Here is a 26,486-nt window from a genome sequence, read left to right on the forward strand (position 1 = left end):
CATCTGGAATAAAAAAAGAAAAAATACCCCAAATAGCTGCAGCAACCTTGAGAAAGAAGAACAAAGTTGGAGAGATAACAATACCAGATATCAAGCTATACTACAAAGATACTTCTCAAAACTGCCTGGTACTGGCACTGGAACAGACATACACTGAGTGGCCAGATTATAATGATCTCTGAATGTATAATCATCTGGCCACTCAGTATATATATACTAGAGGAGGCCCACTGCAGGAAATCCATGCATGGGGAAGGGTGTTCTTCAACCCAGCTTGCACCCTGTCTAATCTGGAACCCATTGAAGGATGTTTAGTGGGATTGGGCCTAAACGGGCAGTCAGACATCCCTCTCACAATCCAGGACTGCTGGCTCCCAACTGTTTGCCTGCCTGCCTTCCTGTTAGCCCCTAATTGCTTCTGCCTGCCAGCCTGATCACCCCCTAACCACTCCCATGCCAGCCTGATTGATATCTAACTGCTCCCCTGCCAGCCTGTTTGCCCCCAACTTTCCTCTTCTGCTGGCCTGGTCACCCCTAATAGCCCTCCCCTGCAGTTTGACCATCCCCAACTGCCATCCCTTGCAGGCCTGGTCCCTCCCAACTGCCCTCCCCTGCTGGTCATCTTCTGTCCTCATGGGGGCAGGATCTTTGACCACATGGGGGCAACGATCTTCTGTATTGGAGTGATGGTCAATCTGCATATTACTCTTTTATTAGATAGGATAGAGACCTGGTGCATGGGTGGGGACCGGCTGGTTTGCCCTGAAGGGTGTCCTGGATCAGGGTCTGTGGTGGTTTGTAGTCCAGCCAAGCCCCCTGGCAACCCAAGCAGAGGCCCTGATATCTGGGATTTATTTATCATCTACAATTGAAACTTTGTAGCCTGAAGTGGAGCCAAGCCTCCTGCTTGCTTCGTGGAGGCAGCCATTTCTGTTGGAATTTATTTACCTTCTATAATTGAAACTTTGTACCCTTGAGCGGAAGCTTAGGCTCGCCATGGGGTGTAGAAAGCTTGACTTCCTCCATTGCCAGGGAAACCCAAGCCTCTCTCCTGCTCTCTGTGGCCACAGCCATCTTGGTTGGGGTTAATTTGCACACTCGCTCTGATTGGCTGGTGGGCGTGGTTGGTGGGCATGGCTTGTGGGTGTAGCAGTGTGATGGTTAATTTGCATACTACTCTTTTATTAGATAGGATAAATATTTATTGATTTCAGAGAGAGGAAGGGAGAGGGAGAGATAGAAAAATCAACAATGAGGAGAATCATTGATCACTTGTCTCCTACACACCCCCTACTGGGGATCAATCCCAAAATCTGGGAATATACCCTTACCAGGAATGGAACTGTGACCTTCTGGTTCATAGGTTGACACTCAACCACTGAGCCATGCCAGCCAGGCCCCCCTTTAAATAGAAAGCTCCTTAGAAACAAGTATTATTTAGCTTTATATCTTTCTCACAGAGTAGGCTATCATTAAGTATTTCTTAATTGAATGAATGATCAAAATGGAATCACTTTTTTAACATGGAATAAATATACTGCTGGACTTTATCTCTCTCATTTGTGAAATGGGAGCACTAACATTCATATCTAGTCCACAAGGATGTTGTGAGGACCAAATAAGAAAAGTTGAAAAATGCTTTTAAATTGCTAAATGAAATGAAAATGTAAGATATAATTATTAATATATTATGTGGTTAAAATGAAAACTATTCAAAGTCCTCACACACATATTTATTGACATTGTAGTAATATATAGATTAATCTATCACATTTTCTTTCTGAAGTCTCCAACCTTCTTCATAGCATGTTATAATTTCCTAAATTTTATATTGATTATTTTGTCTCTTCCCCTAGAATAAAACATTTAAAAAGATAAAAATATTTTCTGTCATGTTCAGTGCTGAAACCCCAGCAAATGTTTGTTGAATGAATGAAAGATTATAGCTAATAGACAATATAGAAGTTCAGAAATATTCAACATACATTTACTGAACTACTACTCTAACCAAGGCAACACTGTATGCAAAGGTGAATAGATAATGCATTCATCTGACACAGAAGGCAGAGTGTGAATATAAAGGTGAAAGAGGTCGAATGTGGGCAAGTGGATATGAGACAGAAAGATTCTAAGCCAGTGGTCGGCAAACTGCAGCTCAAGAGCCACATGCAGCAATTTGGCCCCTTGAGTGTGGCTCTTCCACAAAATGCCACCTGTGGGTGAGCATGTACAGTGTGATTGAAACTTCATGGCCCACGCGCAGAACTTGGTTTTCGGCTCTCAAAAGAAATTTCAATTGTTATACTGGCTCTGTTGACTAATGAGTTTGTGGACCACTGTTCTAAGCAAATGTAGCAGCATAAACAAAGGCATAGAAGATAGGAAGGTATAGGTGCACTTGGGAAATTCAGATAGGCCAATATAATTGGAACATAGGATCCAGAGGAAGTAAAAATGGCTGAGTCCATACTGTGGAGGGCTTTGAATATCAAGACAATTCAGGCAAATGACGTTTCCATCAGAAGAAAACGGAGTTTGGTACATATTACCTGGAAGCAAGGGTCAGACTTGATGATTTAGTTCAACCCAGACCCACACTATTTCCTCACCTTTTAATGTTGTTGCCAATATTTTAGTTTAAAATCCAATTATAACAATAGGTAGGGATCTTAAGGTCACTTCTATTCAAAGATATTTTCTGACCCTGTAGAAAACATGTTGGGATTTTTAGAGAATCTGCATTTTTGCTAGTAATGGAAAATCTGAAGTAAAACAGGGAACAAGATAAATAAGATATTTCCTTTTGTGGTCTTACTTTAATGCTGGTGACTAAATATTGTTTCTATTTAATTTTGTTTTAATTTTCATAAGTCAGTAAAAATCAAATAGTATTAAATTATGGCCAAGAAAATGTAAATTAGATTTTGGTCAAAAGAATTCCAAAAGACTAATCATCAGATGAGAGATATAAAAAGGTCACTAAAGTTAGTTTTTGTTGGTTGCTCAATTTTAAGAATAGTAGTGATATCTTCTTATAGAAATGTATGTAAACATGAAAACATTTCACTTTTTGATCAGATTTTTAAAAAAAATTAAATTTGTTGGGGTGACATTGGCTGAAAAAGAAAACAAAGGATATTTTTTGGTCAGATCTTAATAATAAAAAATTTACTTCTTCATTCTAGTTCCACATCTCTCTCTTTCTCTCTCTCTCTCTCTCTCTCTCTCTCTCTCTCTCTCTCTCACACACACACACACACACACACACACACACACATCTGTAAAAATTTGGAAATGTGAGCCATTGCTTTATTTCATTCTCACTGAAAATTTAAAGAATTGCCAACCAAATCAGTTGCTTTACTTTACCCATTGTATACTCACTCTTATGTACACTGAGTGGGCAGATTATGATATCCTAATGCATAATAATCTGGCCACTCAGTGTAGAACTTATATAATAAAAAGGTTAATATGCAAATTGTCCCCTTGACCAGGATTTCAACCAGCAGTCCCCTCCCCCCTGCCAGGCTGGCAGGACCCCACCTATGCATGGATTCATGCACCAGGCCTATATATATATATATATATATATATATATATATATATACACACACACACTGACTGATTGGCCAGATTATTATGAGTTCAGAGATCATCATAATCTGGCCACTCAGTGTATAACAAAGTGCTTGATATCTGCCATTTTTATCTCTCCATTCTTTATTCTATCTGTTTAGGTACTACATGTGTTCTCTTAATGAGGTGACATATTTATTTTCAGTATAACCACATGCAAACTTTTTTTGTTTGTTTGTTTGAACATGATTTTTTATGGTTTTATTTTTTTATTTTGTTAAATTTTCTTGTTTAAAATATTACACATAGTAGTACATATATCTCCTTCCCCTCGCCATTGACCTTCATCCAGCTTCCCCTAACCCTTGTCACATGCCCTCATCCCACCCACCCCCAGTGTCTTACATGACTGCTGCTCCATGGATCAGGGTGGCTGCACACTGCGGCTGTTCCTCAGATGGGGCAGGTTGCTTGTGAGACTGCCAATTCTTTAACAGGAGCAGTTGCTTGCTGGGCTGGTGCTCCTCATACAGGTGAGGGCTCCTCACACAGGTGCTGCTCCTCGGAAAGGGGAAAGCGGGGGGGGGGGGGGGGCTGCTTGCGTGGCTACCACTCCTGAGGCTGGAGTGAGCTACATGTGAGGCTGCTGCTCCTCAGATGGGGGCAGGATGCTCACTCAGTTGCTGCTCTTTAGACAGGTTCAGGCTGTGTGTGGCTGCTGCTCCTCAAATGGGGGATGGGCTGCTTGCATGGCTGCTGCTCCTTGGGCAAGAGTGAGCTGCATGTGGCTGCTGCTCCTCGGACCATTGCAGGCTGGGCAGGATTGTCGCTCCTCTGACATGGGCAGTCTTCTCATGTGGCTGCTCTTCCTCAGTCTGTGGCGGGCTGCTCAGGTGGCTGATGTTCCTCGATTGGGTGTGGGCTGCTTGTGGCACTGCTATTTCTCATACAGGTGTGGGCTGCTCACACAGCTGCTGCTATTCAGATGGGGGCAGGTTGCTAGCACAGCTGCTGCTCCTCGGACAGGTGCAAGGTGTGGGCTGTGCACAGCTACTGCTCCTTGGATGGGAGCAGGGTGGACAGGGCTACTTTTCCTCAATCATGGGCTGGCTGCTCTTGAGGCTGCTGCTCCTTGGATGGGGCAGACCGCTTGCATCTTTGCTGCTCCTTAGACGAGGGATTGGTCCACTTACAGAGCTGCTGATCCTTGTACAGGGGCAGGCCATGTAAGGCTGCTGCTCTTAGGCCTGGGGCAGGCTGCTCTTGCGGCTGCTATTCCTCAGATGGGGGAGCAGGCTGCTCACAAAGCTGCTGCTCCTTGGACAGGGGCAAGATACATGAGGCTGTTGCTCTTAGGCCTGTGGTGGGCTGCTCACAGGGCTGCTGCTCACGTGTTTGCAGTGCCCTGGGCTAAAAGCCTTGGGCCAGTCAGAGGGGAGCATGCTTCAGAACTCACAGGAGCCTGTGCCCACGGTGGCTGGAGACTTGTTGACCATGGGACCACAGCCAAGGTAGCAGGTACCTGGCAGGGGTGGCTGTGGAATCCCAGGTGTTCTCTAGAGGCACCCTGGGTGGAGGTGAGGTTGGGCTCCCAGTTACAGCAGCTCTCCCCTACAAAAAGGCTAGGCCTCTGAGGACAAGCCAGCCTCCCAGTACTGTCTGCAATGGTAGCAGAGGCGAGCCCGGTTAGCCGGTCACTGGAGGTCCTATGGGATCTAACTGTGCCACCCCCACACACACACCACATGTCCACACACTCCTCTTATGCTCCCTGCCTAACTCACTCTCTCTCCCTCATTACCACTTTCTTCCTGCCTCTATAACTGCACCTGGGATGTTATTGACCCATTCGTGGATGGAGTTTCCTCTCCACGTGTCTGGTTAATGTGGCTCACTGCCTAGCTCCTGGCCAGACAGGATAAAATTTACGTTGGCAAGACACAACACAAAGGGAACAAAGCATGAATATACTCACGACACTATAAGTAACAACCTGAGGAAAGAGAATCGGGGTGAGAAAAGAGCACAAATGATATCAAAGAGAGAAAAAAGACGAGAGAAACAAAAAAGGAATAAAAAGGAGAATATATATATACTATATATATATATATATATATATATATATATATATATACACATATATATATATGGAAAATACCACAGAACCAATAGATAAACCAAAAATATATATATAAACACCAAACAACCAGCAAAGATGGTGGGGATAGAATCTGTGAATATGTAGAGGCTGAGCTTATATACAGAAAACAAGGTTAAGAATTGAATGAATATGGGAAGATCCTCAGTTCAGTGTAGAGGAAGTAGAAAGGGGATGGGTGGATAAGAAGAAAGAGAACAAGAATAAATAATAATAATAATAATAATAATAATAAATTTACAAAAATTGATTTCAAAAATGGTATAAAAATAAAAATAGCAAATAAAAATAAAATAAAATAAAATAGAGTGATGGAAAAATAATGCAAAAAGAAATAGAAAATTAGGCAACAAATAAAAACAGGGAAGCAAAGAAAAAAGAAGAAAAATAGATAGAATAATAATAATAAAAATGAAAAAGTGGAGTGTCATTCCTTTGGCTGGCTTAAGACCTCAGTCTTCTGTACTGTCTTTAGGCCAGTCCCTTTGGACTCTCAGGGACTTTTCAGATTTTTTTTTAAATCCTTTGTGCCACTCAGGGTGGGATCTGGGAGTGCCTGTATTGGTTGCCTGGAAACTGGAGGGACAGACTATCTCTTCAGGACAAAATGGCTGCCCGGTCCCGGCCTCAGACATGACTCAGCACCAGACTCACTGCCACTTCTCCTGGACCCCTTTCCCTACTCAAGCTCGAAGAGTCCACACCTTCTCCCTCACCTCAGGCCCAGGCAAGTGTCTGCATCCGAAAAGTCCTGTGCAGTAAGTCCGCTGAAGAACGGCTCAGGCCACAGAGGGAAAAGATGGTTCCTCTGTGCTCCTCTCCTGCCAGTGCTGTGTGGTCCTGCCAGCCCTTCAGGCTGCACCCTCTGGTCAGCCTTTTGTGCCTGTGGGCCCAGATCTAGGATCCCCTGTGGTCCAGCAGTACTGTGGCCCTTCTTTCCACAGTCAGTCGCTGTACTGGTCCCCAGGGACATGGCTTGGTGCTGTGCAGGTTCCCTCTGACCCTCTGGGCCAGGGGTCTTCAAACTACAGCCCGCGGGCCACATGCGGCCCGCAGAGGAGTCTGATCCGGCCCGCCAGGTTTTTTGGGCAGTGAGCGCAGCCGAGGTGTTACGGTAGGAATTAGTAGTTCATATAGTCCGACCCTCCAGCTCTCTGAGGGACCGTGATCTGGCCCCCACTTTAAAAAGTTTGAGGACCCCTGCCTGGGCTCAGAGATCCGGCAGACTTTCCTGCCCAGATTCTTGATTTTACCTTTCTCCAGGGGTCCTCTGCCCTTCCCGGCTGCAAACTGTCTCACCTGCTGAGTCCCCTTCGCCAATTCCGGTTGGATGTTATTTGTTTCTGCTGCTCATTCTATCTGCTTTGGGACAAGTCTAGGGACAAGTCTGTTTATTCCGCTGACAGTTTGTCTCTCCTGCACATTCTTGATAGGTTATAATTAAGACGCTGCCCCTTTCTTTAATAATCTGGTCTTGTAAGTACTGTTTTCATATTACTCCCAATTTACAAGGGCCATAAACCAAGAATGTAATAGTTTAGCTTGAGGAGAGGTCACTGGTGCCACCCAGACCAGACATTTAGATACAATCTAATTTTCCCATTCTAACTGACTCAGGAGGGGCTGTGAAAGCCCACCACAACAGCCAGGTAGTTAGGAAATAGATAGGAAACAAAGAAACATAGGAATCTATAAGCGGTGATGGCACTGTATTAGCGAGTCCCCTGAGCCAGCAGCACTGCTTTCATTAAAGGCTTCTTTCCTGACACCTCCCAGTGCTCAACTGGTCCTTCTCTCCTACCAATTCCACAGCAGTGTGATTAGTAAGAATAATCCTTAGAAAGCAAACCATGTATTCATAAATAGACTGGAAGGAAAACCACATTAAATATAAAATGTGCATTTAGAAAGATCATGAAACAGTTTCAAATGATAAATAACACACACATGCTTGAATAAACTAGGTTAATTTATGTATTCCAGAACTACTAATAAGTGACTAGAATTCACTTCCTTTGCCTATTACTCTAAAAAGTTTCCTTGTACCAGCATCCAGTCTATTCCCTGTCCCTATCCCAATCCTTGGCAACCACTGATCTGATTACTGTTCCTAAAGCTTTGCCTTTCCCAATATTTCATATAAATAGAAAAATACAGTGTGTAGACTTCTGTGCCTGTCTTTTTTTTCCCCTTAGCATAATATCTTTGAGGTTCATTCAAGTTGGTGTATGTATCAGTAATTTGTTCCTTTACTCACTTGATTGTAAACTAATGGCTAGCCAAAACAAAGCAACCAATACAGAATTCCTGTAGATAACTTCAAAGATCTGTGTCATAAATTCACCTGCATGTGCACACAAATTAAACTGGAGATCAGCATTTGATATATAAAAAGTCAAATGAATGTTTAAAGAACTATCTTTTTCCACAATGAATTTTGTTCATAACAATAGTATAAAACTGTATACATACAGATAACAGATCAATAAAAGTAGGTGGAATATGTTACACAATATCGATGTTTTTCAGTGTAAGGTGAGTCTGATTCAACCAGATGTCATAGCAGCTCTTTGACAAAGAAGAATGACTATAAACTTTCTAAGGCAGTTAGAAGATGATTGAGGACACTACTGATAAAATTGTGACAACCCTGCTAGTAAGATACAAAATATATATGAAATTGTTTCAAGTTGTGTTTTGAAGATGTTTGCATTGAACCACTTTTGCACAGAACAAAATTGGTAGATTGGAATTGTATTTGAATCTCTTCAATATTTTTTTATTGAAGTAATAATAATAGCATTGGCTAACATTTACTGAGTACTTTTTTATGCTAGGCACTATGCTAACCATTTTATGATAGATTGTCATATTTTTACAGCAACTTTAAGATAAGTGCTATCATTATCACAGTTTTCAAAGAAACTTAAACACATAATTCAAATAACTTTTCCAAGATCATACAGTGTTAAAACTGAGATTTGAAACCAAGACTTAACTGCTATAGTATTGTACCCTAATCGTTGCATTATACTATTGCATATACATTTAACCTTCTAGATTTTAGAGTCTAGAATTCCCTTTCTGCTGCCCACCAGTCACTGTAGTGCCCTTTATAGTTATGCCTCCCTCAAGACTTAAATTTATTCCTCTCCAGCTTTTTAAAAAAATATATTTTATTGATTTTTTTAAAGAGAGGAAGGAAGAGAGATAGAGAGATAGAAACATTGATGAGAGAGAGTCATCGATCAGCTGCCTCTTGCACACCCCCTACTGGGGATGTGCCCGCAACCAAGGTACATGCCCTTGACTGGAATCGAACCCAGGACCCTTCAGTCTGCAGGCTGATGCTCTATCCACTGAGCCAAACCTGTTTTGGCAATTCCTCTCCAGTTTTAATGGCCCACCTTCCTAACTATCTTTCTCTCTGCACCCTGCTCTTCACCCAACTTTGCAAGTAATTCATCAGATTAAGCAAATGCCACTGTGGTATAAAAAGTTTATGGACCCCATTATCTTTGTTAGGGATGATTGCATTTTATACAAAATTATTTACAATTAATCACTACTAACAAACTTCTAACAGATGCATGGAAAGTGGGTGGGAATGAACAAGAGAACCTTCCCAGAATCCATTATTTTAAACGATATAATCAACCATAACAATTGACTATCCACCCATATATTGCCCATGCTCCTTTGTGACTTGTGAAAGACTATAAGACAAGGTAAGAAACACAGGAATGTGGTGGTCCTATAGCAGAGGCTTTCCCTCCTTTGTTTAAACAATCTGAATGGAAACTCAACCTGTGACCAGTTTCAGAATTGTGCCATATCCAATTTAAGCTAACAAGCATTATTGATACCAGTTCCAACTTTATTGAAACAGTGTATCAAATGGTCTCCTAACAGCTTGAGAAAAATATTAATAAGTCTCCTTGAAGATCTAATTTTTAATTATAGAGTCACCAAAGTATTGGGAAAGATTAGAGTTTCATGTGGCTTAGGTCACAAAGAAGTTACTTGAATATAATAATTTTAGTATATATTATACTAGAGACCCGGTGCATGAAATTCGTGCATAGGGGTTAGGGGGTGTCCCTCAGCCAAGCCTGCACTCCTCTCTTCAATCTGGGTCATCCCTTTCACAATCCAGGACTGCTGGCTCCCAAATGCTCGCCTGCCTTCCTTCCTGATTGCCCCTAACCGCTTCTGCCTGCCAGCCTGATCACCCCTTAACCACTCCCATGCCAGCCTCATTGATGTCTAATTGCTCGCCTGCCAGCATGTTTGCCCACAACTTCCCTCCTCTGCCAGCCTGGTCACCCCTAAATGCCCTGCCCTTAAGGTTTTATTGCCCCCAACTGCCCTCAGTTGCAGGCCTGGTCCCTCTCAACTGCCCTCCCTTGCAGAGCTGGAGCCTCCCAACTGCCCTCCCCTGCTTGCCTGATTGCCCACAACTGCCCTCCTTTGCAGGCCTGGTCTTTTCCAAGTGCCCTCCCCTGCTGGCCACCTTGTGGTGCCATCTTGTGTCCACATGGGGGCAGGATCTTTGACCACATGGGGGTAGCCATCTTGTGTTGGAGTGATGGTCAATCTGCATATTACTATTTTATTAGATAGTATAGAGGCCTGGTGCATGGGTGGGGGCCAGCTGGTTTGCCCTGAAGTGTGTCCCGGATCAGGGTGGGGGTTCCCTTGGGGTGTGGGGCAGCCTGAGCGAGAGGCCTATAGTGGTTTTCAGGCCAGCTAGGCCCTCTGGTGACCCAAGCGGAGGCCCTGGTATCTGGGACTTACTTCTACAATTGAAACTTTGTAGCCTGGAGCAGAGCCAAGCCTCCTGCTTGCTCCATGGAGGGAGCCATTTCTGTTGGAATTTATGTATCTTCTATAATTGAAACTTTGTAGCCTGGAGTGAAGGCCTGAGCTGGCCAGGGCTGAGAAAGCTTGGCTTCCTCCATTGCCCAGGGCAGCCCTAGCCTTCCACTCTTCCAGCTCTGTGGCTGCTGCCATTTCTGTTGGAATTTATTTACCTTCTAAAATTGAAACTTTGTACCCTTGAGTGGAGGCCTGGGTTGGCCAGGGTGTAGAAAGCTTGACTTCTCCATTGCCAGGGAAACCCAAGCCTCTCTCCTGCTCTCTGTGGCTGCAGCTATCTTGGTTGGGGGTAATTTGCATACTAGCTCTGACTGGCTGGTGGGCATGGCTTGTGGGTTTAGCAGAGTGATGGTTAATTTGCATATTACTCTTTTATTAGATAGGATTACATAATAAAATGTTGTCATTTTACAGAAAATCCAGAATTGGCAAAATTTATCAAACTTACAAACTGGCTGAAACAAAACACTATAATGAAAAGAAATAATCATATTCTTAGGAAAAATTTGAAAACGTGTTCTGACTTCAACACAGTTACTATTGCAAGTACATAACGGTGTACCTAATATGAGACCTTTCATACCTAAACATGATTTTTGTTTTATTTTTAAAGTTTATAATAGTTTACTGGTGCAGATAATAAAAATGGTACTTGGATAAAAATATTAAGGAAAGCTATCTTGTAACTTGCAGCCAAAATAGAGGAACTTTATTTGTGTGACGGTAAAGAAATAACATAATTTGTTTTAAATATGGGGTAAGAAATATAGTTTTATGTAATGTATGTAGTTATTTGTCAATCCTCTAGACCAGATATATTGTCATCATTAGAAAGTTTGCTTTTTTCTTGTAAATTACAAAAAACCCTTTAGGTCCAAATGCAATTGAGAGTGAAATACCTTGGTGACAAATCCTTACATGAGAAAATGCTCTGATACATCATTGAGAGAAAAAACTGGACATATTACTGCATATGCAATATAATTCTAGTTTTGTTGAATATATGTAATATGTAATATGCACATGAAATGATTAGAATGTGATATATTAAGATGTTAATGATTATTATTGGGTGGTAGGATTACAAGTGGATTTTTATTTTATTTTTTTATATTTTTATTGATTCAGAGAGGAAGGGAGAGGAAGAGGGAGAGAGATAGAAACATCAATGATGATAGAGAGTCATTGATTGGCTGCCTCCTGCCTCCTACTGGGGATTGAGCTGCAACCAGGCATATGCCCTTTACCCGAATCGAACCCAGGACCTTCAGTCCACAGGCTGATGCTTTATCCACTAAGCCAAACCAGCTAGGGCTTGTTTTTCTATATATGATCTACATTTTTTAAATGTCTGCAATGAACATTTATTACTTTCATAATATGGTGAAATGTAAACAAATGTAAAAAAAATAGTCTTAAAGGATGTGAAACTTCATTTAATCTTATTATACTCATCCATTGACTTGTCTTTTATATAGATTTATAAAGATTTCCACTCATTTTTAAAAACAAATTATTTCACCACTTTGTCGATGTTTTTACAAATCTGAAAAAGACTTGGATCATTGTAAGTGTATGTTTATATGTATCTCTTCTTGCAACATTCTTGAAAATTTATCAACTGGGAAGGAAAACTGTTGATGTGCTATTTGAAATTCACCCCATATCGTCCCCCATTATGTAATATGAAGACTTTTAATTTGTATAAAACATTGAGAAAAAAGAGCATGGGTGTATTTTACCCAAATTAAAGGCCTGTTCAACTGGTGTCAAAGACAGCTTAAAGATAGATGTTGTATCACCACTTTAAAAAATCAGTTGTAAAACATCATTCTTTGTTTATACTGTGGCAATTTACTTGCTGACTTAATCATTTAGGTATAATACCATGAACAAATCTGTTACAGAATGTTTATTCTATTTCATTGATGTTGTAGTAATTGATTGGTAAGTAAAGTCAATAAAGGATGATATATATGTCAGCTTCGAAATAAACCAAATTTCCAATTGAGTACTCCATATTATCCCTTTTGGACCCCCTGATACTTTATTATTCTCAGCATTCTTTGTCTTTTTACAGACCCTTATTTTTTTGTGAGGAAAAATGATCTTTTAAAGGAATACAGTGCTTATAACACAAAAACTTGAGAAAATAGACATTAAAATAAAGCAATAGATGGCTGTTAGTTGGAAATCATTTATTGCCTCTATAAAAGTAAAAAAAAAAATCATACAAAAGTTTACATTAGAGTCTGATATGGTTTTAAAGTGTTAGTATGTTTCAGAGGTAGTACCAGTAAAATGGGATGCAAGATTTCTAAAATTAATTACTTAACAAGTTAATGCAACATAAAATTTCAGCATGGAACAATATACTCAGTATATACTTTAATGGAACAATCATAATTATATTCCATGAAAATATCTTTTTTTTCTCTTTTACCCCTTAGCAAATCTGTTATTAATAAAGATTTGTTTGGGGCAATGGTATTCTGGCTGTAGACTCAAAAGTTAATTGGTTCCTCCATTATATCATCAACAGAGCATAGCTTGTGAAGAGCATGACACAGTACTGTCCACCAAGGATAACACCAACTTCAAAGATAAGCTTATTTACTCATCGTTTAGACACTCTGGTTCTTATAACTCCTTTAAAAGGCAAATTTATCAGAATCTGGCATTTTTAGGATATGAATGATAATCTAATATATATTTTAAAATAAACATTATTCCTGGTATACCATTACTGCAACATGTAGGAAGGACAGCAGTTAATGTCTCTTAAAAATGATCATAAACTATCAGGCTAAGACTAGGAAACTATTCCTTGGAAATGGGCTAAATGCTCCTTCCCCTCAAAAAAGGCAACAAAGTCCATCTTAGAGTCTAGAATTCTTTTAAATAGACATCTTACATTTTATCCTACAAACTTACAGATTGTTGACTATGAGAGTACCTTGAAATAGATGCTGCTGTCTTAGGGAAAAAAAGACTTCTTGGACATCTTTTGAAGTGTTGGTAGTATACAGAGCATGGGGTGTGATTTGGCTGCAGACTATTCTTCTCCAACAATCATAAACATTTCTTATCACATGATTGCAATGGTAGTATAAAAGTCTCACTATTGCCCTAGCTGGTTTGGCTCAGTGCATAGAGCATCAGCTTGTGGACCAAAGGGTCCCAGGTTCAAATCAAGTCAAGGGCACATACCTTGGTTGCAGGCTCCTCCCTGGCCTAGGCCATGGTCGGGGCTCTATGCAGAAGGCAACCAATAGATGTGTTTCTTTCACATCGATGTTGCTTTCTGTCTTTTCTCCTTTGTTATATTCTACCTAAAAATCAATGGAAAAATATCCAATAATGGAAAAATAATCAATGTAAGAATTAACAACAACAAAAAATTCCTGCTGTTGTAACTGATCTTACAACAAAACATTCCCAGGTTCCATAAAAGGCCAATTTTCTTTTTTAAGTTTTCCTTGCATGTGTTAATGTTCCTATTTACCAGAGTAACTGCAGTTTTATTTTTCTTGTGAATAATTTTAGCTTGGTTGAGATGAGAAAGGTATCTTCATTTTTTAAAATATATTTTTTATTGATTTTTTGCAGAGGGGAAGGGAGAAAGAGAGTTAGAAACATCGATGAGAGAGAAACATCGATCAGCTGCCTCCCATACATACACTGGGTTTGAGCCTGCAACCAAGGTACATGCCCTTGACCAGAATCGAACCTGGATCCCCTGAGTCTGCAGGCCGACGCTCTATCCACTGAGCCAAACTGGTTAGGGCGGTATCTTCATTTTTTGTTTGTTTTATATCTTAATATATATTTTGGAAGTTAAGTGCTCTTAGATGCATATTTCCTGCTTAGAAATTGGTTGACTGTCCTAAACTGAAAGCAAACATCAAAGTAAAAGAGAAAAAAAAATGGCTTTTCATGTTAACATTTGTTTTTGTGAGAGATGATTCAGATAGTGTGGTCTGTTTCACTATTGAGTCACAGTCCTATAAAAAGAAACCCTAGTGGGTTTTTTTCTCCCCTTAGTCATGAAGACGTTCACAAAAGAAATCACGAACTGATGTTTTTCCTCCACTAAAATGTCTCAAAAGCAATTCCAATCTGAAAGAAACAATTTTTCTTCATAATAGAGGGGTTTTTTTTAATACTTGACACCTTGGCATACACCTTGCCTGTTATGATTTTTCCTTCTGGATACAGATATTTCCTTTGGTTTCTGCTTTAGCATAACCATATTTCACTTTAGAAATGTTTAAATTCCAGCGATGATAAAATAAATAACTCTGGTGATGAAGTATAAATGCCAAAACAAAAGGATCCCTACATGCAGTTTCTCTTTTAATGGAACTTTAAATAGGGACAAGGGAATCATCTATGCTTTCTCTCAAAATTGTGGACTAGGGTTCTAGGAATCACACCTAGCAGAATCCTTAAATCTATTCAACTTCATAGTCAAATAAACTGTATTAATATACCTGAAAAAGTGATAAATAATTGGTTTTGAAGTTTATGGCTTGTTGAGGAATTAAAATCCAATGTCCTTAAAGCAGGAGGTCAAATAATATTTGATTTAGTGACTAAATGCTGAGATGTGACAAATAAAATCCATATAGTTGAAAGATATAGGGAAAAAATCATCTTTCCTTACTTTGTAATAAGAACCAAATAAGAAGGTATTTAAATTGAAGCAGAATAAAATTAGAGTTTAAAATTAAACTCAGTGATTAGGAAGGAAATCTTATGAGAAACTTAAAGGTCTGGAATTTGTTCCTGCTACATTAAGAAATGATTTATACATTTGCTGTATATAGTAGGGACTCTTTATCTCATGGAAGAATTGGTAAAAACAAAAAACTAGATAAATGTAATCTTAATATCTGATGTTCAATTGTTACTCAGCACTCTTTTTTTCTGAATAAAATTTGACTTGTCATCAAGGAGTACTAAACATTGTTTGCAATGAACCATATGGCTGTCAGCTAAACAGGAGCATACCTAACCATTTATATATTTCTGCTAACAAAAGAACCATAGTAAGATGACAGTAACATTACATTAAATCAATAGATGATAAAAGGAAGAATTATCAATAAACCTTAGTTATTTGTGTGTGTAGTAGGAGACATTTCAAGGTCAAAGGCATTAATGACCACCTTTCTGCATTCATAAATTGGTATCTGTGAATTCCAAGATCAAAATTGTTTTTCTTAAAAATTACAAAATTATCTGATATAGAAATTTGATGGCCAAGAGTCATGAAAGCTACTTCTTTAACATTTTTTATGTGTAGATAGTAATTTAATCATGCACATGATTCCACACTGTCAACCCACAAATATATGACACTGTGTGCTAAGGGAGAAACTGGCATTTTCCCTTTTATAGGCTTTGGTGATGCCATCTGGTACCCAGAATGAAAGGTCTGCAAATTGTCTACAGTGTGTTACCAGCTGGTACCTGCTAATAGAATAAATGGGTAGTGTGCTCATAGAAGAGCGTCCAGGAAATCCAGGAGACTGGATTTTACAACCAAAGTGGTATATTATCCTTGGCTGATAGCTCTGTGCAAGCCTCACATGGAAATGAGGTAAATTTTATGGCAAAGCTGAATGACTAAATTAAACACAATCTTGCCAGGCCAGCGTGGCCAGTGGTTAAGCATAGACCTATGAACCAGGAGGTCATGTTTCAATTCCTGGTCAGGGCACATTTCCAGGTTGCAGGCTCAATCCCCAGTAGGGGGCGTGTATGAGGCAGCCAATCAATGATTCTCTCCCTCTCTGAAATCGATAAAAATATATTTTAAAATAATAATCTTAGTGGCCTACCTTGATTTTGTGTCTCATAAAATATTTAAGAAGTCAAAACTATTGTGAAGATGATGATAAACTTGTAATATTTGTGCAACATTTTATGTAACTCCGTTATTCCATTTTACTAGTAAAATGTGAATATCAATATTTTTCGTTTTCAGTGATGAAGAATTTCTATTGACTAATCTTTTACAACATTTTGTTTCTGTACACTTAATTTATTTAACTTCATGTTGGTGAATTACTTTTCTGTAGTGCTCCCTCCCCTGAAATGTTTGGGTTAGATAATAGAAGAATAGCAACAATTTACAATTATATACTAATAATCACTTCAATATTCAATCATTAACTTAAATCAAATTTCACAGGGCTTGAAAAATAAATCCCAAGACTCGTACAGGTTAAATCACTTTCCAAGTTTCATTTCAATTTTCAGTCCACTTTCCTGAGTAAAAGTATATGTTAGCAAAGGAGAGAGAAAGAAGGAAGATGTAATGACTACAAAGACAATAATCAAGCTTCAGTAATTTGATAAAGCAATTTTGAAATACTTTTATTTTGTCTCTGGCCTAAGCTATTATTAAAACTAAGATTTTTCTATAAAACCAAACAAAAAATTCAAAAGTTATACATGATGCATTTCATAGCTAAGCTCTTCAAAATTAAATATTTTCCCACATTTCTATCAATTTGGGAAAAACTCTCAAAATATGCTTTTAAATTTCACAAACAATTTTTGTACTGTAGCCATTATATCTCATCCATTCTTCACAGAACATATTGGTTTCAACAATATGTTTTTCCAATTGAAGAATTTCAGGGCAACAGAATGCAATTATATTGGAATGCACTCCTGTTAGTCAGCGTAAAAGCTGTGTCATATATCATCCCCCTCAAATCACAAACAGTCTGAGGCATTTTTCTCTGACAAAGAAGATACACCGAGTGAGGTATCATCAGGTTCCAGTGAGGTATGATTGAAATCCATCTCTTCTAATTCAGGAGGTAAATCTGACAGCAGTGCCTGAGTTGGAAAAATCAATTATTTTGAATTAGTATGTGGACAGATTTCCCCCCAATTTTATGTTAATAGTTGCAGTTCTCTGGTGTTGATTTATTCTTATGGATTTAAAGAAAGGAACATTCTTTTTCAGGACTTTGTATGATATCTTACCTAAAAGATAAATTCTTAATACACTAGTATTTGAGAGTGTAGATTATGTAAAGTAGAATCTCAGACAAAAGGAAAACCAAGAGAGAGATGAACTATTCTGTATCAAATGCTTTGAAGTGTTTCAGATATGTAATTTCCATATGAGTTTTGAGTGTTCACTGATCACTGATAAAGGGCTTTAAAATTACATTCCTTATTAAAATACCCCTGCCTAGTTATGCTGTCTTTTAGAGAAAAACACATTTCACAAAAACCTATTTTGTACTTCAGTGGGACAAAGAACTTAACCATTGAGAAAGAAATTCACCTTTTTTTACTTTAGACTAAACTTTAACAATTCTAAAAGACTAAGTAATTTTTCTTTTCTTAGACTATGCCTATATATCCACAGATGACCGAACACCCACCAGGGCACAGCTGAACCAGTGAATCTAGCTGTGTAATGATATATTTAGAGTGCTGGTCATTTCTCTACCGAGAGTAATTAGGATAAGTCAAGAGCCATGAACTAAGCTTTGCTATGTGTAATCACTCCTACTAGTGATGCAAAACATGCATCCATACAAGAGTAATAAAGTATCAATCAAGTTTTATATGGCTGACAGTGTTGATGCCCACTTGACCATAAAAAATTATAAAGAAAACGACTGATTTGCTGCTCTCAATACTACCGTGTTTCCCCGAAAATAAGACATCCTCCGAAAATAAGACCTACTTACAGGTTTCCTTCTGAGTGAAATATAAGGCATCCCCCGAAAATAAGGCCCCCCCTAGGCTAAACATGAGAGATTTGGTCCATTGATTCTGAAAGAAATGGAGTCACAAGAAATTCACCAGGAAACTCAGGAATTGGATTGTTATGATGATGTTCCAGAAGATGATGACATGATTGTCATTGAATAAATGAGTAAATTCTTGATACTGTAGGATTCACAGTTTGTCTGGTTTGTGTTGACAACTACTGTACTACCGTACCGTATACAGGTAATAAATTTCCTTTATTTTCATTTAACAATAAATGTGTACCGTATTCTTCTTTATGGAAAAATAAGACATCCCCTGAAAATAAGACCTAGCTCATCTTGGGAGCAAAAATTAATATAAGACACTGTCTTATTTTCGGGGAAACAGGGTAAAAATAATGCAGCATATCAGAGAAATTTTTAGACAGCATTATTTGTAATGTGGGCTTTGGATGGAAGGCCCAAGGGAACCAAAACAAATGCAAGCTTCCCATGACCTAATTAAGGAACAGAAAAATGGGGCATGCCGCAGAACATATGCAATCCACTGTTGAAATAAGACAGTATGCTCCTACTATCCTTATTAAAGGAAGTGAGATCTACAAATCCTATGCTTTTTATCTTATAGCAGAGAGGCAACATTAGAAACTTCCTCCTTTTTGTCAGGCAACTAAGAAAAAAACTAACTCCTGTCTGAAAAACATTATATTATTAAATATTTCTTGGCCCTGGCCAAGTAGCTCACTTGGTTAGAGTATCATCCTTATATGACATGTTTGTGGGTTTGATTCCTGTCAGAGTGCATACAAGAATCAAACAATGAATGCATAAATAAGTGTAACAACAAATCTCTCTCTCTTTCTCCCCCTCCCTTCCTCCTTCCCTCCCTCTTTCTCTCCTGTACTCCCCCTCCCTTTTTTCTTCTCTGTCTAAAATTTTAAAAAGAGTTCTTGAATTTCCTGCTGAAATTGACAGTATTTACAAAGCAGTCACCTGAGAGTACTACATGATTTTTAAGTTGTTAGGTTTCAGTAATAGGACACGATGCCATTTTCTTCTATAACTGTTGCTTACCACTAACCCAGTCCAGGTAAAACAAAGCCTTTGCTGACATTGACTGATAATAGTTTGAAGGAGCTATATAAGAGAGGGCAAAGTGTTGCAATTAACATTCACTGAACATGTGCTTAGAGTATTAAAAAGTCAAGTGGATAGCAAACTTGACATTCCAAATTCTAGTGGGCAGATCTTAAAATCAAAGAAGTACTACTATTTATTTCTTTGTCATTGCACTTCACATAGGTGACTGACAAAATAAGTGTAGTATGAAATAGAAAAACTTTAATATTTGAGGCAATATACAACACTATTGCATAAAAACCTCTTCAAAAATGTTTTTCAGTATATTACTAGGTTGCAACACTGGTACACTGAACAAATATTTGGGGTATGCCAATTGCTAGAACTGCCTTTTTCTTAGATACTAACACAATTAACTTTTTCTTCACCTAGGACCACTGTTCCCAAAAGATTTAAAACATATCTCAAATATATCATCAATCTTGAAACACTTATTCTAGGACCTAAGGTGTTAATGCCAAGTTCCATGATATTAATCATTCTGATCTTACTTGCAAAGTAGAGAAACTGAAGTTCAAGAAATGCAATTGACCCGACTAAGTTTACATAGTGAATTATCAGGAAAAGAAAGACCGTAACTAATGACAGTACAGGGCTTGCAATATTATTTTTATCATAAAATGGCCATTTATTTTTTTAAAAAAGCTTTTGAGTAGTATAATACTTCAGTCAGACTGTATCATATAAGCCTGGACTGTTTCATTAGGGCAAAATTCTCTGTACCACTCATCTCACTTAACATCCAAATCAAGATTGATGGAAAAACACTTAGGATTTTTTAAATGATAAATCAATGAAACAAATTCCTTCTAGAAATAAACTTCTAAAAATTTCATAGTTTTAAATCAGTAATTTAAGATATCACCCATATAACTTTAGTGAGTACAATTAGTGTCTCCTGTAATTTGAAACCATATTTTAAAATCCATTATACCTGATATCAACTGTAGAAATTAGTAGTCTCTATTTGGGTGCTTATTATATAAACTATGACTTTTAGTAAAATTTTTGTATAACATTTTCTGTTTCTCAGCCAACATTTTTCCCATATCTTAGTTCAGTAGTATTTATCAGAAGAAAGTATAAGAGAAGGAGAAATGTAAAATGTAAAGAAGTTACTTTTCTTATTTGTTAGTGGTTTTAGGGAAAGAAGCAAGCTGGGGATAGGTTAGAATTAACAAAGAAAATGCAATCTGTATACTATTCCTAGATAACAAGAGATACAGAAACTGCTATTTAGTTGGTTGTATAACTCTAAATTCAAAACCATACTATGACTTTGGGGACCAGGACCGCACTCCAAGTTATTCCTATGGATGGACTAATTTTTTTACAGTTATTTAAAATTAAAGTACCCACAGGACCATGTTCAAGATTAGCACCTTATTCTATAAAAATTTTAGTTCAGGTTTTCAAATTTTCAGTATTCCATGGAACAAACATAACTAACACAATAAAGCAATAGGCTTAAATAAAATTGGCTAAGGGAGTAACTGAAGGTTACTAGGATGTCTGTGTGTGTGGCACGGGGGAGCAAATTTCATGAAAATGAACACATAATATAGATGCTGGTTTGAGCCTCATTAGTAATTTTTTTAGTTTAAATTTTGTGGTTTCAGTACTTCAGTGAAACATACATATATCCTATATAATAAAAAGGTAATATGCAAATTGAACCTAAGGGTGGAATGATAGGAAATGACCAGTCACTATGATATGCACTGATCACCGGGGGCAGATGCTCAATGCAGAAGCTGCCCTTAGGTGATCAGTGCGCTCCCACTGAGGGCGATCCTCTCAGTCACAAGCCAGGCTGACAGCTTCAAGCGCAGCAGCAGTAGCGGGAGCCTCTCCTTCTTCCTGGGCAGCACTAAGGATGTCCTACTATGGCTTAGGCCTGTAAGCCGTCAGCTGGACATTCCCCTGAGGGCTCCTGGGCTGCCAAAGGAGCAGGCCTAAGTTAGCAGGTGAACATCCCCCAAGGGGCCCCAGACTGCAGGCCAGGCTGAGGGACCCCTCCTCCCGCAGAGCACAAATTTTGTGCACCGGCCCTCTAATATATATATATATATATATATATATATATATATATATATATATATATATATATATATATATGGAGAATTTTGATATGCATAGACTCTAATCTCTTCCCCTGGAGATTTCTGGGATGGTACATGCAATCTTATTAGTATATAAGGAATAGATTTTTGTACTCTTGAGATTTCTTACTGAATATAAACCTCTGAGATTACTTCTTATTCAATGGTTACCTTTCTGATAAGGAATCAAGATTGGAGTATACAACTCAGAGATAAATTTGGTATCACTTAGTATTTTTTTCCTATTTTCTTTCTTTTAAAAATTTATCTTTATTGACAAAAGTATTACAAATGACCTACTTGACCCTCTTCCAGCCTGTACCCCTATCCTCACCTCCCCAGGCCTTCACCACACTATTGCTTGTGTCCATGGGCTTTGCATATATGAATATAAGTTCTTTTGTTAATCTCTTCCCACCACCCTCTCTGAGTTCATCAGTCTTTTCGATGCTTCTATGTCTCTGGATCTACTTTGTTCATCAGTTTATTTTGCTCATTAGATTCCATATATGAGTGAGATCATGTAATACTTGAATTTCTCTGACTGGCTTATTTAATTTAGCATAACACTCTCCAGGATCTTCCATGCTGTTGCAAATGTTAAGTTCTTTCTCTTTCAGAGATGTATAGTATTCCATTGTGTAAATGTACCACTGCTTTTTATCCACTCATCTACTGATGGACACTTGGGCTGTTTCCAGAGTTTAGCTATTGTGCTGCTATGAATGTGGGAGTATATACATCCTTTCTTATTGGAGTTTTGGGTTTCTTAGGATATATTCCTAGAAGTGGGATGACTAGGTCAAATTGGAGTTCCATATTTAATTTTCTGAGGCAACTCCATACTGTTTTCTATAATGGCTGCAATAATGTGCATTTCCATCACCAGTGTATTACAGTTTCCTTTTCTTGACATCCTGGCCATCATTAATCATTTGTTGATTTGTTGATGATAGCCATTCTGACAGGTGTTAAGTGATATCTCATTGTCATTTTAATTTGCATCTCTGATGACCAATGACTTCGAGCATTTTTTCATCTGTTTCTTGGCCATTTGTATGTTCACTTTGGAGAAGTGTCTACTTAAGTTCTATGCCCATTTTTAAATTTTTATTAATCCTCCCCCAAGGATATGTTACCATTGACTTTTAGAGAGAGTGGAAGGAAGGGGGAGAGACAGAAAGAGAGAAACAACAATGCAAAAGAGATACATCAATTGGTTGCCTCCCATATGGGCCCTGACCTGGGGACAGGGTTAGAGCATGCAACTGAGGTACATACCCTTGATCTGAAACAAACCCAAATCCCTTCAGTCTGCAGGCTGATGCTCTATCCACTGAGCAAACCAGCTAGAGCAGTCATTTGTCCATTTTTTAATTCGATTGTTTGTCTTCTCCCTTTTGTTAAATTTTAGGAGTCGGTTATATATTTGTGATATTAACCCTTTATCAGATGTATCATTGGGAAATATGTCCTCCTATACAGTGGGCTCCCTTTTCATTTTGTTGATGGTTTCTTTTGCTCTGCAGAAGGTTTTATTTTGATGTAGTCCCATTTTTATTTATTAATTTATTTCCCCTGCCCTAAGAGATGCATCAGCAGACATATTGCTATGAGATATATCTGAGATTTTGCTGCCTATGGCTTCTTCAAGAATTTTTATAGTTTCATGACTAACACAAGTATTTTATGCATTTTAGTTTATTTTTGTATGTGGTATAAGTTGGTGGTCTAGTTTCACTTTTTGCATGTACCTGTCCAATTTTCCCAACACCATTTATTAATGTCTCTGCTTCACTATATTCTCTTCCTTCCTTTGTCAAATATTAATTGAGAATCATAGCTTGGGTCAATTTTTGGGTTATCTGATCTGATACATTGATCTAAGTGAATGTTCTTGTGCCAATACCAGGCTGTGTTGTATACAGTGGCTTTGTAGTGTAACTTGATATCTGGTATTATGATCCCTCAAACTTTGTTCTTCTTTCTCAAGATAGCTGCAGCTATTTGAAGCCTTTGTTGGTTCCCTATACATTTTTGGAGTATTTGTTCTAGATCTCTGAAATATGAAGTTGGTATTTTAATGGGGAGTGCATTGAATCAATACATTGCTTTGGGTAGTATGGACATTCTAAGGATGTCAATTCTACCAATTCATGAACACTGTATAGTCTTCCACTCTATCTCTTTTTTCAACATCCTATAGTTTTCCAAATACAGGTCTTTTACCTCCTTGGATAAGTTTATTAATAAGTTTCTTAATATTTTTGGTGTTGTTGCAAATGTAAATAGGATTTTTAAATAACACTTTTGGCATTTAAAAAATGCCATTGATTTCTGGGTGTGAATTTTGTATCCTGTTGCATTGCCAAATTTCTTTATTAACTCTAATCGTTTTTTGGTGGCATAATTAGGGTTTTCTAAGTACAATATCATGCCATCTGCAAATAATAAGAGTTTTCCTTCCTCCTTTTCAATTTGGATGCCTTTTATGTTTTCTACTTATCAGATTACTGTGGCTAGCACTTCCAGTAGTATATTGAGTAAGAGTGGTAAAAGCAGACATCCTGTCTTCTTCCTGTTCTTTGGGGAAATGGTTTTAGTTTTTGTACATTGAGTATGATGTTGGTCATTGGTTTGTCATATATGGCCTCACTGTGTTGAGGTATGATCCCTCTATTTCCACTTTGTTGAGAGTTTTTATCAAAAATGGATGTTGGATTTTGTGAAATGCTTTTTATGCTTCGATTGATATGATCATGTGATTTTTGTCTTTCAATTTGTTTATGTGATTTATTACATTTATTGATTTGCAAATATTGTACCAACCTTGCATCCCTGGATTAAATGCCACTTGGCAATGGTATATAATTTTTGCAATATATTGCTGGATCTGATTTGTTAACATATTGTTGAGGATTTTAGCATCTATGTTCATCAGGGATATTGGCCTGTAGTTCTCTTTCTCTGTAATATCTTTATCTGATTTAGGAACTAGGATAATGCTGGCCTAATAAAAAGAGGTTGGAAGTGATCCTTCCTCTTGGAATATTTGGAATAATTTAAGAAGGGTAGGTGTTAGTTCTTCTTTGAATGTTTTCTAAACTCCCCTGTGAAAGCGTCAGGACCAGGGATTTTGTATTCTGGGAGTATTTTTATTATAGCTTGAATTTTATAAGTAGATATTGACCTATTTAGGTTTTCTGATTTTTTCCTAATTTAGTTTTATGAAACTGTATTTTTATAGGAATTTGTCAATTTCTTCCAGGTTTTCCAGCTTATTTGCATAAAGCTGTTTTTAATATTTTCTTGTAGTCCTTTATATTTCTGCAGTGTCAGTTGTTACTTCACCTCTTTGTTTCTTGATGAGTCTGGCTAACAGTTCATCAATCTTATTTATCTTTACAAAGAACAAGCTCTTGGTTTCATTGATCTGGTGTATTTTTTTAGTCCCTTTGTCATATATTTCCACTCTGATCTTTATTATTTCTTTCCTTGTAATTATTCTGGACTTTATTGATTGTTCTCTATTTAATTTTTTAAGTTGTAGGGTTATAAAGTTTGTTAGAAATTGTTCTTGTTGCCGAAACCAGTTTGGCTCAGTGGTAGAGTGTTGGCCTGCGGACTGAAGGGTCCCGGGTTCGATTCCGGTCAAGGGCATGTACATTGGTTGTGGGCACATCCCCGGTAGTGGGTGTGCAAGAGGCAGCTGGTCGATGTTTCTCTCTCATCGACGTTTCTAGCTCTCTATCTCTCTCCCTTCCTCTCTGTAAAAAAATCAATAAAAATATATTTTTTAAAAAAAGAAAAGAAATTGTTCTTGTTTTTTGAGGTAAGCCTGTAGTGCTATGAACTTCCCAGTTAGGACTGCTTTTGTTCTTTCTCATAGATTTTGGGTTGTTGTGTGTTCAGTTTCATTTGTTTCCATGAAGTTTATGTATTTCTTCCTTGGTCTTTTTTATAACACATACATTGTTTAATAACATTCTATTTAGCCTCCATGTGTTTGCATGAATGTTTTTACTGTAGTTGATTTCTAATTTCATGTCATTGTGATCTGAGAAGATGCTTGATATGATTTCATTCTTCTTGAAATTTAGAGGTTTGTTTTGTGTCCTATCATGTGGTCTATCTTTAAAATGTTCCATGTGCACTGAGAATAATGTATATTCTGCAGCTATGGGTTGAAATGCTCTGTAAATGTCAATTAAATCCATCAGACTTAGTGTATCATTTAGAGTCACAGTTTCCCCCTTCTTGACTCTTTTCTGGAAAAGCTATCTAGTGAAGTCATTGTGGTTTTAAAGTCCCCTACTATGACTGCATTATTGTCAATTTTTTCATTAAAGAGCTCCAGAAGTGTGTGTGTTTTTTTTATAAATATATTAAGTGTTCTTATATTGGGTGCATATATGTTTACCAGAGTTGTATCCTCTTCTCTGATCAATCCCTTAAGTATTATATAATGACTAGTGGCCTGGTAATTGAAATTCGTACACATTAAAAGGGGATGAATTAGAGGAAATATTTTAATATTGCTATTTGCCCTTTCTCTATAATAGAAGTGTCAGAGATGAAACAAAATTAGTAAAATGTATATGAAAACCTTCCTCCTGTTAGAGTCTGGGTAGCACCATGGGACCTAGAGTCAAGACCCCACCTACCCACTTGCACCTCGAAATCATGGGAGACCCGGCCAACCCCACTACCATTGGGTTAGATCCAGACCTAGCCGGTTTCTTGGACCAGTGCCAGGGCAAGAGGCATGGCCTGAGGTCCCCCAGCTCACGCCGGGGCAGGAGATGCGCCTTGCGGTCTCCCATCAAGCCCTATTGGGTGGGGAACATGGCCTGAGATCCCCCATCAAGCCCCACTGGGCCA

The 26,486-nt window shown here is 38.1% G+C and overlaps 1 protein-coding gene across 1 annotated transcript in view; it reads right to left on the bottom strand.

Moving 5' to 3' along the window:
- Window positions 1–16,690: 16,690 nt before the first annotated feature.
- Window positions 16,691–26,486, bottom strand: part of HDX (highly divergent homeobox) — a 137,577-nt gene continuing 127,781 nt past the window's right edge. Inside the window, exon 10 of the mRNA XM_084869597.1 lies at window positions 16,691–17,470. Coding sequence (XP_084725723.1) covers window positions 17,345–17,470 — 126 coding nt within the window. The 3' untranslated portion in view covers window positions 16,691–17,344. The remainder of the gene's footprint in view (window positions 17,471–26,486) is intronic.

Source organism: Pipistrellus hanaki, assembly GCF_964339955.1.
Source record: "Pipistrellus hanaki genome assembly, chromosome: X".
Lineage (NCBI taxonomy): Eukaryota > Metazoa > Chordata > Mammalia > Chiroptera > Vespertilionidae > Pipistrellus > Pipistrellus hanaki.